The 14,748-nt window shown below is 39.2% G+C and overlaps 1 protein-coding gene across 4 annotated transcripts in view; it reads right to left on the reverse strand.

Moving 5' to 3' along the window:
• Positions 1-14,748, reverse strand: part of LAMA2 (laminin subunit alpha 2) — a 588,677-nt gene that overhangs the window by 160,007 nt on the left and 413,922 nt on the right. For all 4 annotated transcript variants that reach the window (XM_074990592.1, XM_074990590.1, XM_074990591.1 and 1 more), the window contains 2 exons: positions 3,267-3,409; positions 2,658-2,756 (listed from right to left, as the gene is read on the reverse strand). In XM_074990592.1, the coding sequence (XP_074846693.1) occupies positions 2,658-2,756; positions 3,267-3,409 (242 nt within the window). The remainder of the gene's footprint in view (positions 1-2,657; positions 2,757-3,266; positions 3,410-14,748) is intronic.

A 14,748-nucleotide genomic window follows, 5' to 3' on the forward strand; every position in this document is an offset into this window, starting at 1 on the left:
CTCCCTGAAAATTTTCAGGGAAATGGGGCTTCCAGAGAGAGGAATTCCTTCTGGGAGATCTTCAGGGGCCACGCTTCTACACAGCTGTCTTGGAGTGTGTGACTGTATGCTAATAAGGTGCCGGAAATTTACATCTGCACTTCATTAGCATTTTCTGGGCTGTTTATTAGCATGTCGCTTTTGGAACAAGTGGCATGTGCAGAAACGGCCCTCTTGTGCAACGGACTGTTCCTTCCTAAGTGGAGTATTTTGCATTTGTCCTTACTGAATTTCACAACCTATTTACCTCAGACCATTTCTCCAGTTCTTTACTTCTACTTGAAATTCTCCTCTTTATGCATCCCATGACTGCATTAGGTTTTTTTTTTTTTGTTCAGCTACACTGTCACAATGGGAACACACGTTCAGCTTCACCACAACCCTGCTGTCTTTCTCAGATATGCTGCTTCCCATGTTCATTCTCCCATTGTTTAATTATGGCCTTCTCTCTTTACCCCTAAATCAATTTTCCCTCTAATCTTTTCCATGTGCATATTTTTTTCCATCCATTTAAAGAATAAATTTTTATGTATGCTGATGCGCATATGAATGTGCACTACCAATAGAAATGCAAAACCTACCTTTGGGCACCCTGTTAGGTAACAGGCTCTGTGGACATGGGGAAGTCAGTGGATGTGATATACCTTGACTTCAGCAAAGCTTTTGATACAGTATCCCACAACATTCTTGTCCATAAGTTAAGGAAATATGGATTGGATCCCTGGACTATAAAATGGATAGAAAGCTGGCTTGACAGTTGGGCCCAATGGGTAGTGGTCAATGGCTCAATATCTGGATGGCAGTCGGTTTCAAGCGGAGTGCCGCAAGGTTCAGTTCTGGAGCTGGTGTTATTCAACATCTTTATTAATGACCTGGATGAGGGACTGGATTGCATCCTCAGCAAGTTTGCAGTTGATACAAAACTAGGCGGAGAGGTAGATACATTGGAGGGTAGAGAGAGAATCCAGAGTGACCTGGATAAATTGGAGGACTGGGACAAAAGAAATCTGATGAGGTTCAACAAGAAGAAATGTGGAGTCCTGAACCTGGGGCGGAAGAATCCCAAGCATTGTTATAGGCTGAGGACCGACTGGCTCAGCAGCCATACAATGGAAAGAGACCAAGGGGTTACGGTGGATGAAAGGCTGGATATGAGTAAACAGTGTGCCCTTGTAGCCAAGAAGGCTAGTGACATATTAGGGTACATTAGGAGGAGCATTTCGAGCAGATCTAGAGAAGTAAGTATGCCGCTCTATTCGGCACTGGTGAGGCCACATCTGGAATATTGTGTCCAGTTTTGGGCCCCCCAGTATAAAAAGGATGTGGATTTGCTGGAGCAGGTTCAGCAGAGGGCAATAAAAATGATTAAGGGGCTCGAGCACAAGACCTATGAGAACAGGCTGAGGGATTTGGGCTTGTTTAGTTTACAGAAGAGAAGACTTAAGGGTGATTTAAGAGCAGCCTTCAACTTCCTGAAGGGGAGCTCTAAAGAGGAAGGTGAGAAACTGTTCTCAGTGGTGTCAGATGGCAGAACAAGGAGCAATGGTCTGAAGTTGAAGAAGGAGAGGTGTAGGTTAGATACTAGGAAAAACTACTTCACCAGGAGGGTGGTGAAGCATTGGAATGCGTTGCATAGAGAGGTGGTGGATTCTCCATCCCTCTAGGTTTTTAAGTCCTGGCTTCACAAGGTCCTGGCTGTGATGACTTAGTGGTGGTTGATCCTGCTTGAAGCAGGGGGCTGGACTAGATGACTTCCTGAGGTCTATTCCAGCCCTATGATTCTGTGATATTAAAACACAGATTTTTGTTTGCACCCAACATACACAGTGATCCAGATCTCTTCAAATGAGTGACCTGTCCTCTTCATTGTTTAACAATCACCCAGTTTGTGCCTCCTCTGCAACCGTTATCAGTGAAAATTCTTTGTTGTCTTCTAGGCCAGTGATAAGGTTAAATAACGTATGGAAGCCTCGAAAGCCTGATGTTGATTCCCCAATTACAATTGGACCCCTATCAGTCAGTCAATTTTGATTTCATTTACTGTGTACAATGTTAATTTTATTTCATTATGTTTATATTATATAGATATAATATTTATATCTTGTTTTTAATCAAAATATTATGCAGTACCAACTCAAATGCCTTACAGAAGTTTAAGTATATTATGTTAATACTATTGTCTTTATCAACCAAACTAGTGATGTTATCAAAAAGATAGCAAGTTAGTTTGACAGGATCTGCTTTTCATAAATTCATGTTGATATGAACTAATTATATTACCTTCCTTTAATACTTTATTAAAAATATTCCATATGACCCACTTCATTATCTGGCCTAGGATTGACATCAAGTTGACTGGGCTTATAACTACCCAGGTCTTCCTATTTACCCTTTATAAAATTAGGAACGAACACATTTCCACATATAGTCCCCAGAAAAAGATGATGCCAGGAGAAACTGGAGATGTGATTTCAAACTTACCCTTTGAGAATGAAAAGCAATTTATAATTCAGTCATTATGTCACATTTAATTCATATTCAAAAAGAATTCTGTCAGTCACTTAGAAACACCCCTTTAAACAAGTTCCTAGCTTTACCTCAGAATGCTACAGACTTACCCTTGTCAGTAGCTCATCCATCTCTGTCACAAGGGTATCCAGGTTTTTTTGTGCCAACTGAATGAGTCTCTTTGGTGCTCGTTGAGGTGATAGCAAATGCTGCAAAAAAATTTCATTTGCTGGATTTCAGGGCTTCAGAAATAATGGAGAGAAGAAACATCAAAGCTTTCTTCTCACTGCAGAATCAACTCCTTTTTTGACACTAATGACTAATGTCACAACCATCCAAAACTGTTTACTCAGTTGTCCTGCCAGCCTTAAATGTTTTAATATAGGGTACTAAATATATGAATGTGGTAGAGTATATACAGTGCACTCACTATAATATAACTGCTGTATCTAGTGTTAACAAGAATGCTTTTATTTTCGCAATGTCTGCAATAAATTTCCTTCCATTCAAGTGCAGAATAAATTATCAATGCATGATTTGCTTATTATCATAAGTCAAAATACATAATTGCAATAACTATTTACCAACTGTGACAAGTCTGAAGTAATTAAATCTTTCCTTTTTTTCTTCCCTACCTCCGTCCATGGTTATATGTATAGGAAAATGTATATGTGTTTGTCCCGAAGTGTTGGATTGATGCATGTGCACTGTGCATATACCTTCAATTCCTGTGTCGTATTTTCAAAACCATACAATGTTTTATACGGAGCAGGCAGTGGGCCGCTGAGGTTGACACTGAGAATCATCTGGTTTAGACGATCCAAGTCACTTAGAAGGAGTCCTGTGCATTCATCGTCACAAACTGTGGGAAGAATAGGGATAGTAAACAATATTTATTCCCGCTAAACATTTAAGGCAAAAAGTTTGAGTTAGAAATCTTTTACAGCACACTTACACTTCTGTGAAAGACAATGCCACCAATGTCAGATGATTAAAAATAAATAAATACATGACACTAGAAAAACTATAGAAACAATAGCAAGGGAATATTATCTAGAACTTGATAACGGGACAGTATAAATTCTGTGGAGCTAAATTAGAAAAGATACCTGGGATAAAGAGGAAAAAATAACATTACACATTATACAGACTAGCCTGTACAAAATCCTAATTTAAGAAACCAATTTAGAGGAAGTCTATTGAAATAAGGCAGGTAATTCAGCAAATCTAAAGAGCACTAACAATGAACTATGGAGTGTGCTGTCATGTATTAGGAATAGATGCAAACCTCTTGAATTCATGTCATTTATGTACTTTATAGTCACACCACACACAGCAGCATAGCCAAGCAACTTAAAAAGCAATGCAGACAGCAAAAAGGGGCGGTTTAAAAATGCTGATCACTTCTCATTATTTAGTGATTTTCTACACTTCATTTCATTAGTCAGATTATAGTTTATTTGACTGTTGTATACTGTAGATGTCTTGAAGGTGTTTGAATATTTTCTCAACTGCACCTTATCAGCCATTAAAAGAAGCTCACATAAACTTACAGTCTAATGTTATTCTCCCAGTAAACAGAAAATTATGGATATGCCTCTCTATGGGTATGAGCCTCTCATCATCATGCACAAACGTGTTACATAGATTCAGTAAAGCTATACAGCATTTTGGAGGTGGAGTAATTGAGAAACAATGAATACACTGGGGATGCTAAGAGACACAGAGGGCTGTGCCTAAAATTTTACAAGGATGTAATTATCTCACTCAACAACACCCTTTTAAGCTGCCTACTGGCTAGGAAACCATTAAGTAAAATATGCATCTTTACAAAAATAGGATGCATGGGAGATGATTTTCAATGCAGAATGACAGCTTCATCTGAAATCTATTGTTCCATGTAGATTAAATCTCCTCTGCTTTTCATAATGTTCAGTCACAGTCATCAGAATGTTCCCTTATTCCAAAGGGGGATCGTGAAGCAGGAAGCCGGTCCAATCGTGGATGTAGAAAGAAGAATGGATGCTGGTTTACTACAGCAAGGAGAGGCAGGAGAGAAAATGGAAGCTGGTTTATGCAGCTAGAAATAGGTAGGCTATAAGGAGGATAGATATGGCTAACTCAAGAGTTCTTCTCTTCATTTAATTGTTCCCTTCTACATCTCAATATTTTGTTGTTTGAGATGAAGGGCTTAATAATTGTTCTAGTGAAGACCTTTATATTCTGGTTTATGTTGTATATAAAAAAGCCTATTACTGACCCACTTCTTGTCATCGGCATATTTAGACAGAGAAAACATATTTCCATAAGCTAAAGGCAAGTTTTATGGCAAGCTCTGTGTTTTATATACACCAACATCTGTCTGATAAATAAGGCACACAGACCTAATAGCCATGTTGGAGGGCGTAAATCAATTGTTGAGTAGCAATACAATCTTCTTTTTAAAGTGCAGGAATTATTTTAGGGATATTTTATTTTATTTTGATTTACATTATTCTTTATATTGTATGAAACGAGGAATTTCTAGTTGCCCTCAATTTTGAAATGACTGGAAATTAAAATGGGCAGCAAGTTGAAACCAAAGTTAATTCACTGTTACAGGAAACATAGCTTCTAAAAACATGAAGTATTCTTAATGAATAAACAACTGCCATTTGATAAGTGTTCTGTGACCACATGATATAAATTAACACCTATTAGCAAAGACAAACTACATTGTCAGGACCACAGCGGAGGAGAAGAGACAGGTCCTTCCATACGCAGTCTGAAGTGTAATGGCATAACAGAAAATATTTCAAGAGTATGAATGTATTTTATGTGATTAAAAGCTTCGAAAGCTTTATCTATAAAATTGTCAGCATAAATCTGCATCCAACATTACCAAATAATTCAAATTATAGCAGCACACTTGTGTAAGGGGTGAATCTAGTACACTATCATAACGTTTTCAGCTGGCAATTAAAACAAAGTATTTTATTTTCAGTTTTCACTGCAATTTCTCATTCATAATATGTACTGTGAATATTCTGACTTACCCCCCAGTGAAAAGCCTCTCAGAAAGCATGTATGCCAAAGAAAAACAGTTTCACAAACACTGATCTCATACTAAATGACACTTCAAGATATACTATGTTTTAAGACATCTACCCACTTACCTATTTTAAGTAAGAAAAGCTAAAGACAATGATAATGGAATCAGATTTTTTTTCAGTACACTTAGATCATATCTTATTTTAAAGTCTCTCCACCAAATCCTCCTTTTTTCTGTAAGTCCTCCGTACAGCACAAAGATCTCACAAGATCTCTCAATGTCCTCTTTATTTATTCCCTTTTTTAACTTTCAAGCCTTCATGTGACATGGAATTTCCATTATAAAAATATCCACATGGAATACTCTCATAGGCTGCGTCTACACGTGCACGCTACTTCGAAGTAGCGGCAGTAACTTCGAAATAGCGCCCGTCACGTCTACACGTGTTGGGCGCTATTTCGAAGTTGAAATCGACGTTAGGCGGCGAGACGTCGAAGTCGCTAACCCCATGAGCGGATGGGAATAGCGCCCTACTTCGACGTTCAACATCGAAGTAGGGACGTGTAGACGATCCGCGTCCCGCAACATCGAAATAGCGGGGTCCTCCATGGCGGCCATCAGCTGGGGGGTTGAGAGATACTCTCTCTCCAGCCCTTGCGGGGCTCTGTGGTCACCGTGGGCAGCAGCCCTTAGCCCAGGGCTTCTGGCTGCTGCTGCTGCAGCTGGGGGTCCGTGCTGCATATACAGGGTCTGCAACTAGTTGTTGGCTCTGTGTATCTTGCACTGTTTAATGAAAGTGTGTCTGGGAGGGGCCCTTTAAGGGAGCGACTTGCTGTTGAGTCCGCCCCGTGACCCTGTCTGCAGCTGTGCCTGGCTCCCTTATTTCGATGTGTGCTACTTTGGCGTGTAGACGTTCCCTCGCTGTGCCTATTTCGATGTTGGGCTGAGCAACGTCGAAGTTGAACATCGACGTTGCCAGCCCTGGAGGACGTGTAGACGTTATTCATCGAAATAGCCTATTTCGATGTCGCAACATCGAAATAAGCTATTTCGAAGTTGGGTGCACGTGTAGACGTAGCCATAATGATCCAAAACACTGCAGAAAAACCACTGTAAACTCTAGTGTTTGGAATCATTATTATACACTATGTTTTAAAGGCTCTTTCTGAATGAGTAGGACAGAGATGGACTTATTCCTGAGATAAACAGTATCAATACTTTTTTGTAAAAGTGAATGCTCTAGAGCAGATGGTCTCAAACTGTGGTCCATGGACCACACTGAGGTGCATGAGATCCATTCAGGTGGTCCATGGATAGCAGGAGGGGGCTGACAGATTTGCATGGCCCTTAGACAATGTGGGGGAGGGGACAGCTCCATGCTCCCAAAAAGGTGGGTTTTGAGTGGAAGGGGAGGGGCTGTAGCAACCAGACTGTGCTTTACCATCCCCTTCCCCCGAACCCTCCACTAGCCCTCAGATCTGCCAGGACTATCCAGCACAACACTCCAATTTAAAGGGCTCAAGGCACCTGCCACAGCTGCTCCTGTGTTAGCAGTGGAGGCAGCAGTTAGGAACACCAGGCTCTGGGGCAACTGCTCCCTGTGCCACACAGTAGGCAGGTCTGGAGGATAGTTCCCTCTAAGGTGCACACCTGGGTGGCCACACATGAGAAAATGGAGGGCTGCTCACGTAATCTGTGGCTCGCAGGGGTGGCTCCACTAAATAGGTGCCTGGACCATCACATGTAAGGTCAGGTGGTAGCTCTGGCTGGGGAAAAATGGGTAGGTGGGATGCAGTAGGGTGAGGAAAAGGGGTCAGAAGAAATTGGAACATGTAAGTCTGCACTTTCCAGAGAAAAAAACTCAACTGCACCCTTTGCACTGCACAGTAGCTCTATGGCTGCTGTGGCAGGGGAGAAACCCCCTACTGATATTAAAATATTAGGGGGAATGCTTTCATTTGTAAAACAAAAAACCCTATTGTTAAACTTTTTATATGGCATTTTTATCCAAAGCGCTTTATAATAATTAAATGTAAGGGAAAAATCATTAAGTGGTTTGCCAAGACCCTTAGCAATTTTTAAGTTGTTCTTTAAAAAACCAAAATTGAGAGCAACTACTCCAGAGCAAAGCAAACATTCCTCCCTGCTATCAGTGTCTAAGAGCAGAAATTTGTTCTCAGTGCTACACATACTTCAATCCTAATACACCATTCTCTCTAAATGTGCAGGAATCTCATTCATGTCAGTGTAAGCTCTGCAGGACAAAAAGAGCAAACTACTGTGGCTGAAATTATCCTTGAGCAACTGAACCCTGAATGTTGCCTTAAATATTGCCATCACTATTAGAGTGCCAATACATCACACTACAACCAGGGTTATTTCCCAATTTAAGCATAAGGAAAATCCATGGAATTGCTGATGTCACTATGTTTGCATCTAAACTAGTAAATTCTTTCAGAAAATCCGGCCCTTTTTCAAAAGAACATACAGAATGTCTGCACACAGATTGTGCTCTTTTGATCCAAAATTGAAAGAACACTGCTCTTCTTTCGGAAGCACCTGGATCAGGAAGAGCACCTTCTTTTGAAAGCTACTTTTGAAAAAAAGCATGTGTAGATGGACATGGACCCTTCTTTTGAAAGAGGATTTGGTACTGGATTTTACAATCCCATGTCCATTCTTCTGAAAGAGTGGGAGCTGTGTGGATGCTCTCTATTGAAAAAGTGGATCAATTTTTTTGATCTGCCCTTTTGTATGTGGACATGCTCTTTTGAAAGAAGTTTCTTCAGAAAAGATTTTCCAGAACTTATTTTGAAGGATCACTGTAGTGTAGATGTAGCCTATATGATAACTTCTGATAGTTGTTGACTTTTTAATGTTGACTACTATCTACTCCTCCTTCTGCAAGCACATGGTAGAGTGAACTTGGATTCAGTCCCATACATCTTCCTTGATAGTGCAGAACATTCATGAAATCAACCAGTCTTTTACCATTTTGTACCCTTTCTCATTTGGGGAAAAGGAAGGGAAATCCTGCTTTCGTTTAATGTATTTTAAATTTTGCCATTCACTTCGCAGTAGGAGGATTTCAGCTGTGATCTGTATGTCTAAATTTTGGCAAACCTCACACTCAGATCTGGATCAAAATTTTATGGCTCAGGTTCATGTCTACTCTCCACTGTTCATAATCCCCCATTTGTTTCAGATGGCTGAGACTCAGCAGCTAGCAAAATTATAGATTTAAACATGCAGAGGCTGATGCAGTGGTTGTCAAACCTTTTGCCTTCATAACCCTATTTTCAGAGGTATTGCTTCGTGCCACCACAGAAGGCATGGATAACAATGTTTTGCTCTACAAAACACCATCCCCTGCACAGTGTGAATTCCCAGGAAGCCTCCAGGAGAAGTCATGCCACACGGAGTCTGCCATTTTGTAGAGAAAAATGGCATTCTCTGCACATGGGATTGCAATCGCAGCTGCTCCTGATGCTATCCCACTTGGGGTTGACACACAGGAGAATGCAGGTTTATTGGTTGCATGGTATACTGGAAGGTCCATCTCTTTTCACAGGGTTAAACGCCATAAACAAAATTTTGTACAATTAAACATATTTATAGCTTTTCTATTTGTCTGACATTATTTTTTTCCTTTCCCTCTTATTTTTCACCTTTCAAGTCCTTGTGTACATATGAGGACCATGATGGCAGCACATAGCTGAAGCTAGGAGTTTGTTGTTTAAATATCGCTGTACATATCGAAATGCTGTGATGAAACTTTTACAGATAAACCTGAATTGATCCCCTGAAAAGTGCTCAGCAGGGGAGTTCTTATTTTACTGCTTTTTATTTGTATTACAGAAAAGCTTAGAAGCTCTCAGAAGACTTGGGGCCAAATAGGATTGTGCTAGCCACTGTACAAATGCACAGGAAAGCTTAGTCCTGGTCCAGGTGATCTTACAATCTAAGGCCCTAATCCTGCAAAGACCCACTTGTGATTTTATGCACTCTGAACTGTCCTGTGAAAGTCACTAGAACTACTCATAGAACACAAAGTTAAGCATGTGTAAGTCTTTGCAGGATCAGAGATGCAAAAGACAATAGACTTGATCTAAATCCAGCTGACATGAATGGAAATATTCTCATTGACTTCAATAGGCTTTGGCTCATACAAAATGGGAGGTGAAAGGGGGAGACAGGACAAGTATGAGAGCATTTGAAATGCTGAGTTACGTATTGCAGTCATGTACACAATTTTAAGTTTCTGTGCCTAAAACCATCTAATGCAGGTGAAGGGGCAGAGAGCTGCAAAAAGGTTACACCCAAACACCGAACTATTAAAGGGCACAAAGGATGGTGGCCATCTCTTTTTAATTACAACAGGAAAGCACATATTTCTGAAATACAGTTGTCACTATCAAAAGATCAACATTTACATCACATTACCCCAGACAACTAATGTCTATTACAAGGAGGGTACTGTGTTGCCTGTATCTCTGACACCAGGCTGAGGCAGCTGTTGGTTAATGGTGACATTTATAATGCTGAACATTGCATAGGTATTTTTATTACTTACCCTCCAAAGAGTGCCTGAGAAGAGCAAATTATTACAAATTAATATCAATATCTCTAAGTAATCAGAGCAAATCTGGGTATTTTTATATTTGAAAATAAACAAATTGTTCCCAGCATAATCAAAAATAAGATCTGTTATTAATTTTCATATTGGTTATGAAGGTTATTGTTTGTTTGAACAAAAAAGGGGAAAATGAGATATTAAAATGAACTACATAAGAACACAAATTTCAAGGATCCAATATGTTATTCAGTACGGAGGCCTTTCTCAACATGACATTGACTATACCAATGCTTCATTCCCTGGAATTTTTGAACATCCGATGTATTTCAGCATGAACCACTCAAGTGGTGACACATAGGCTGTGTCTACACTACCACCTTTCTTCAAGGAAAGGAAGGTAATTAGGGTGTTGGGACTTTATTGATGAAGTGCTGCCGTGCATAGGCAGCACTTCATTAAGCAAATTTCCCCCCACGGCAACTTTGAAGTACCGGCACGCGTCTAGCCATGGCGCACCTGCTGGTACTTTGAAGTTGCCCCGGTACTTCGAAGTACCAGCGGGTGCACTGTGGCTAGACGCGTGCCGGTACTTCAAAGTTTAAAACTTCGACGTTGCCGTAGGGAGGAATTTGCTTATGAAGTGCTGCCTATACACTGCAGCACTTCATTAGTAAACTCTCAACACCCTAATTATCATCCTTCCTTCAAAGGAAGGTGGCAGTGTAGACAAGCCCATATATGTTCCAGAATTACTTACTTAACAATACAATTACATTAGAATTAATTCAGAGGCAAACTAGGCTATTCAGATTATCGGACTTCTCATAAGAAATTAATTTTTGAATATAATTTTTCTCATCACTGCCCTAACAGCTCATCAGACTACTCCAAATATTGTTTTGTTCTGGGAGTATAATAAGGAGGTTTATTCCATCTGTCTATGCTATCCCCATGTAATTATCTTTCTGTTATTATGTGACTAAACAAATTTTTCCCTTTGTACAACTATCATATGTTTTTTTAAAAAATCACCCTTTAACTCATTCTGCCTGTGGATCTCTAAAATATAATTATTACAAAACACTGACAAAAATGCCACCCACAAAACAAAAATGATGTTAAATAGTTACAGATGCTAGGCAAGATGATACTACATTGTAAATAAATGTTATGTTCACTTAAAAATAAGATTGTTTAAATATAAATGCATATGTCTCTGGTGTGTTTTTCCTATTCTCTATAAATTGTTCCATGATTAAGAGTTTAAACTAAAAGGAAATGTAAATTAAAGTGTTACATTTAAATGCATTTTAATAGATTGGTTAAAAATTACTTTTAATAGGATTTCAATGTGCATTCCTTAACTTTTATGTCCTGTTTTTACGTATGGTACTGCCATTTAAAGAACACTTCCAAAAATTCATTAGCAAAATCATTGGGTGTTAACTACCCAAAAATCACTGGACAAATATTAGATGTGATAAATTCAAATATTAGTAGTTTAACAGGACTAGTTTAAAATTTATATTACTAATAACTATCTCTCTTTGTATATGTCAGTATATTTGTATTAAGCTAGACCATTTAAAAGCATTTAATAGCATAGGATGTTACATCACAATTCTTGCAATTACCACCAATGCACCAGTGGACATTAATATGAAAAGTATTGAGAAGAACAAAAATACCCAAGTGAATACTTGTATAGCATTTGTTTAAAATATTGCACACATATATTATTCCTTATGGGGTATTCTTTCATTCCATTTTAGTCACTATTACTACTTAATCAATATTATTATGGTTTCATTATAGTGGAAAGTGAGTAGCCATAACGATTTTACTGCATTTTATGGGAAAATGTTTTAAAAGTGCATGCTGAAATATAAAAAGGATAAAGGACCCAGTTCCTCAAATGCACCAGAGCATTGGGGAAGTAGGAAATGTCTCAAGGCTTTTCTAAATGATGCCTCTGTGCAATGGCTTTTGATGGACCCTTTGACAGCTGGTGATCTTTGGGGAATGCAGCAGTGCATCACCAACACTTCTTGTCTCGGACATGCCCCCAGAATGCCCTGGATAGGGCTGGAGCATATGTTGGGCAGATGGGCTCTAGACTACTTCAGGTTTCCACTATGTTAGGGATAACCCCGACCTGTCACTTGAACAGCAGACCTCTGGAAATGGGGAGTAGAGAGAAATCTGACTTACATGATACAGTACAAGATTAGAACAGTGATCTACTGTGCTGCACAACCAGGAACAGTGATGTGCGTAAAAATGCAGCATTATTTCTTAAGCACAGATTAGTTACATTGATCACTTCAATAATAACATTTTTGTGCTGATAATGTTTTACACTTAAATGCTACCGTGATGACCACCTTACCCATGCTTTTGACAATGATCCACATGCACAGTAGTTAAAGTACCTCAAACTGCACACTTGCAATGTGGTATACACAAGCACTGCTATGTGGAATTTTGAGCACTTTCACTTGTGTGTGCAAATGCTAAAACCCATTTGCTCATGCAAACAATACTGATGTTGTTTTGTTTATACGTTATTTTCATGCACAAAATATACAAGCTGAGCTGAAAATTCACTGACAATTTTGGTGCTATTACTATAGCTTGAACCTCTCTAGTAAGACACTCTCTCCACTGCCAACATCCATAATCCAGCATTATTGTAGTTAGCTGGATGACCACTTATTACAGGTGAGGCCAAGTTTCCCCTGGTTACATAAAGTTTGTTTACAGCCACCAGCCCTGGCTCTCATGGTTCTATGCTGTTATTCTGCTGTAATTTACCCCTAAATATCTTCTAAGAGCCCAGTAGGCAGCGGAAGTGTTGGTAGTGCTGCTAGACAATATTGACCTGCTGTGGTCTGGCAAATTCTCTTGTTCAGTACTGGTCAGGTCCCAAGGATGTCAGACTAGAGAGGTTCAGCCTGTACTAGATAACACAATAACAACAGACTTATTTTTCTTATGTTCCTTTAATATTCCATTAATATTGTGTATTGTATTTTATAAATTACCATTGACTTTACTGGGAGCTGTGGGTGCTGACCACATCTGAAAATCAGGCCATTTGCATTTAGGTACCTACCTATGGCTTTATGTGGCTTTCTTTGGGCACCACACTAGGAAAAGCAGCTCATATTTATAGGTAGGTAGCTGTGCACAATATGGCTTGATGGTCCATTGTTCTGCTCTCATTCACAAAACTAAAGAGGGTGTAAAACACTGCCATTCTGACTGGATAGCATTTACATCGTAGTCTCATGTTGCATTGATGCAAATGACAAGACAAGGTGCAGGACAACAGAGAATCAAGCCCTATAACACTGGAGCATTCTGGATAATATGATACTAATGGACTATACTTTTTACTAATTGAGCATAGTGTCCTTTTTCAGCACTTTTACTGAACTTTCCCATCAAGCTCTCTGTTCATTGTCAAGGAATGTTGGCTCCTATGCAGCGGGAATATTTCATTCAAGAAAGCTGGCACTATGGCTATGTCTACACTAGAAACAACTGTCTACAGAATGTATTGTTGGAAGAGATGTTCTGACAAAACTTCTGTCGACACATCACTGCTACACATAAAAGTGGATTGATCTTTTGATCAGTTCTGTCGACAAAAGGGCCACCGGAATGACTACACAGCTTTTTTTTAATCGACAGCTGCTGTTGACAAAACGCATTTTGTGTGGATGCTCCACGAGTTTTGTTGACCAAACGCTCCAGTGTGCACACTTACAATCCCCATGCTGCCAATTCAGAGTGCTTCCTGAGAGTGCCAAAGGCCCAGGAGCACAAACTGGAATGTATTGCATCATACAGCTTCAGGTCTATTAAGTAAAGAGGTCTCCACTATTCATCGCAAAAAACAATAGATGTACTTAGCTCCTCATGGATACAAGCTGTTATGTTATTCTATATCAATTTTTGGTGTTAATGTCTATTTTAGGTTGATTTGCATTGCTTGTGTTACACACTTGCATTTTGTCCTGATTATGCATTAGCTGATTTAATAGTGATAGGACCTGACTCCTTAATGATGTTGCTGGAAAATTTAGGATGAGTAAGGAAAAAATGAGTACTCCAGGATTTCACTCAATGCAAAAATAAAACTTAGTTTTATGGTGCCTCTCTGCTCTGGCTTTATGTGTGCCTAACTTGAAAAACAATCACAAAATGAAAAAGCTTCAATTAAAATTCAATAACAAGATAAAATTCAGACAAAACATTAGAACCAATTAATTGTGCCCTGCCAATATATTCAAGTATGCATAGAAAAAATATTATGTGCTGGGTCTTATTGGATCCCTATCTGTATTCTGTTTTAAAGGGAACAATGACATGAAGGTCCAGGGTGGGGGGGAATGGTCACAATTAAATTAGTTCCCATTCATTTTTTGGAGAAGAAAATGCCTTATTTCAATTCAGGATTGACTAAGTGTCTAAGAATAGATTCTGCAACCTGATTTTTATGTGCTTTTGATAATGCATAAGGAATTATCACAGAAAAATGAAACTATGAGTTCAGTACAAACATAATATCCAATTTCATGGAAACCAA

This window comes from Carettochelys insculpta, chromosome 3, assembly GCF_033958435.1.
Source record: "Carettochelys insculpta isolate YL-2023 chromosome 3, ASM3395843v1, whole genome shotgun sequence".
Classification (NCBI taxonomy): Eukaryota; Metazoa; Chordata; order Testudines; family Carettochelyidae; genus Carettochelys; species Carettochelys insculpta.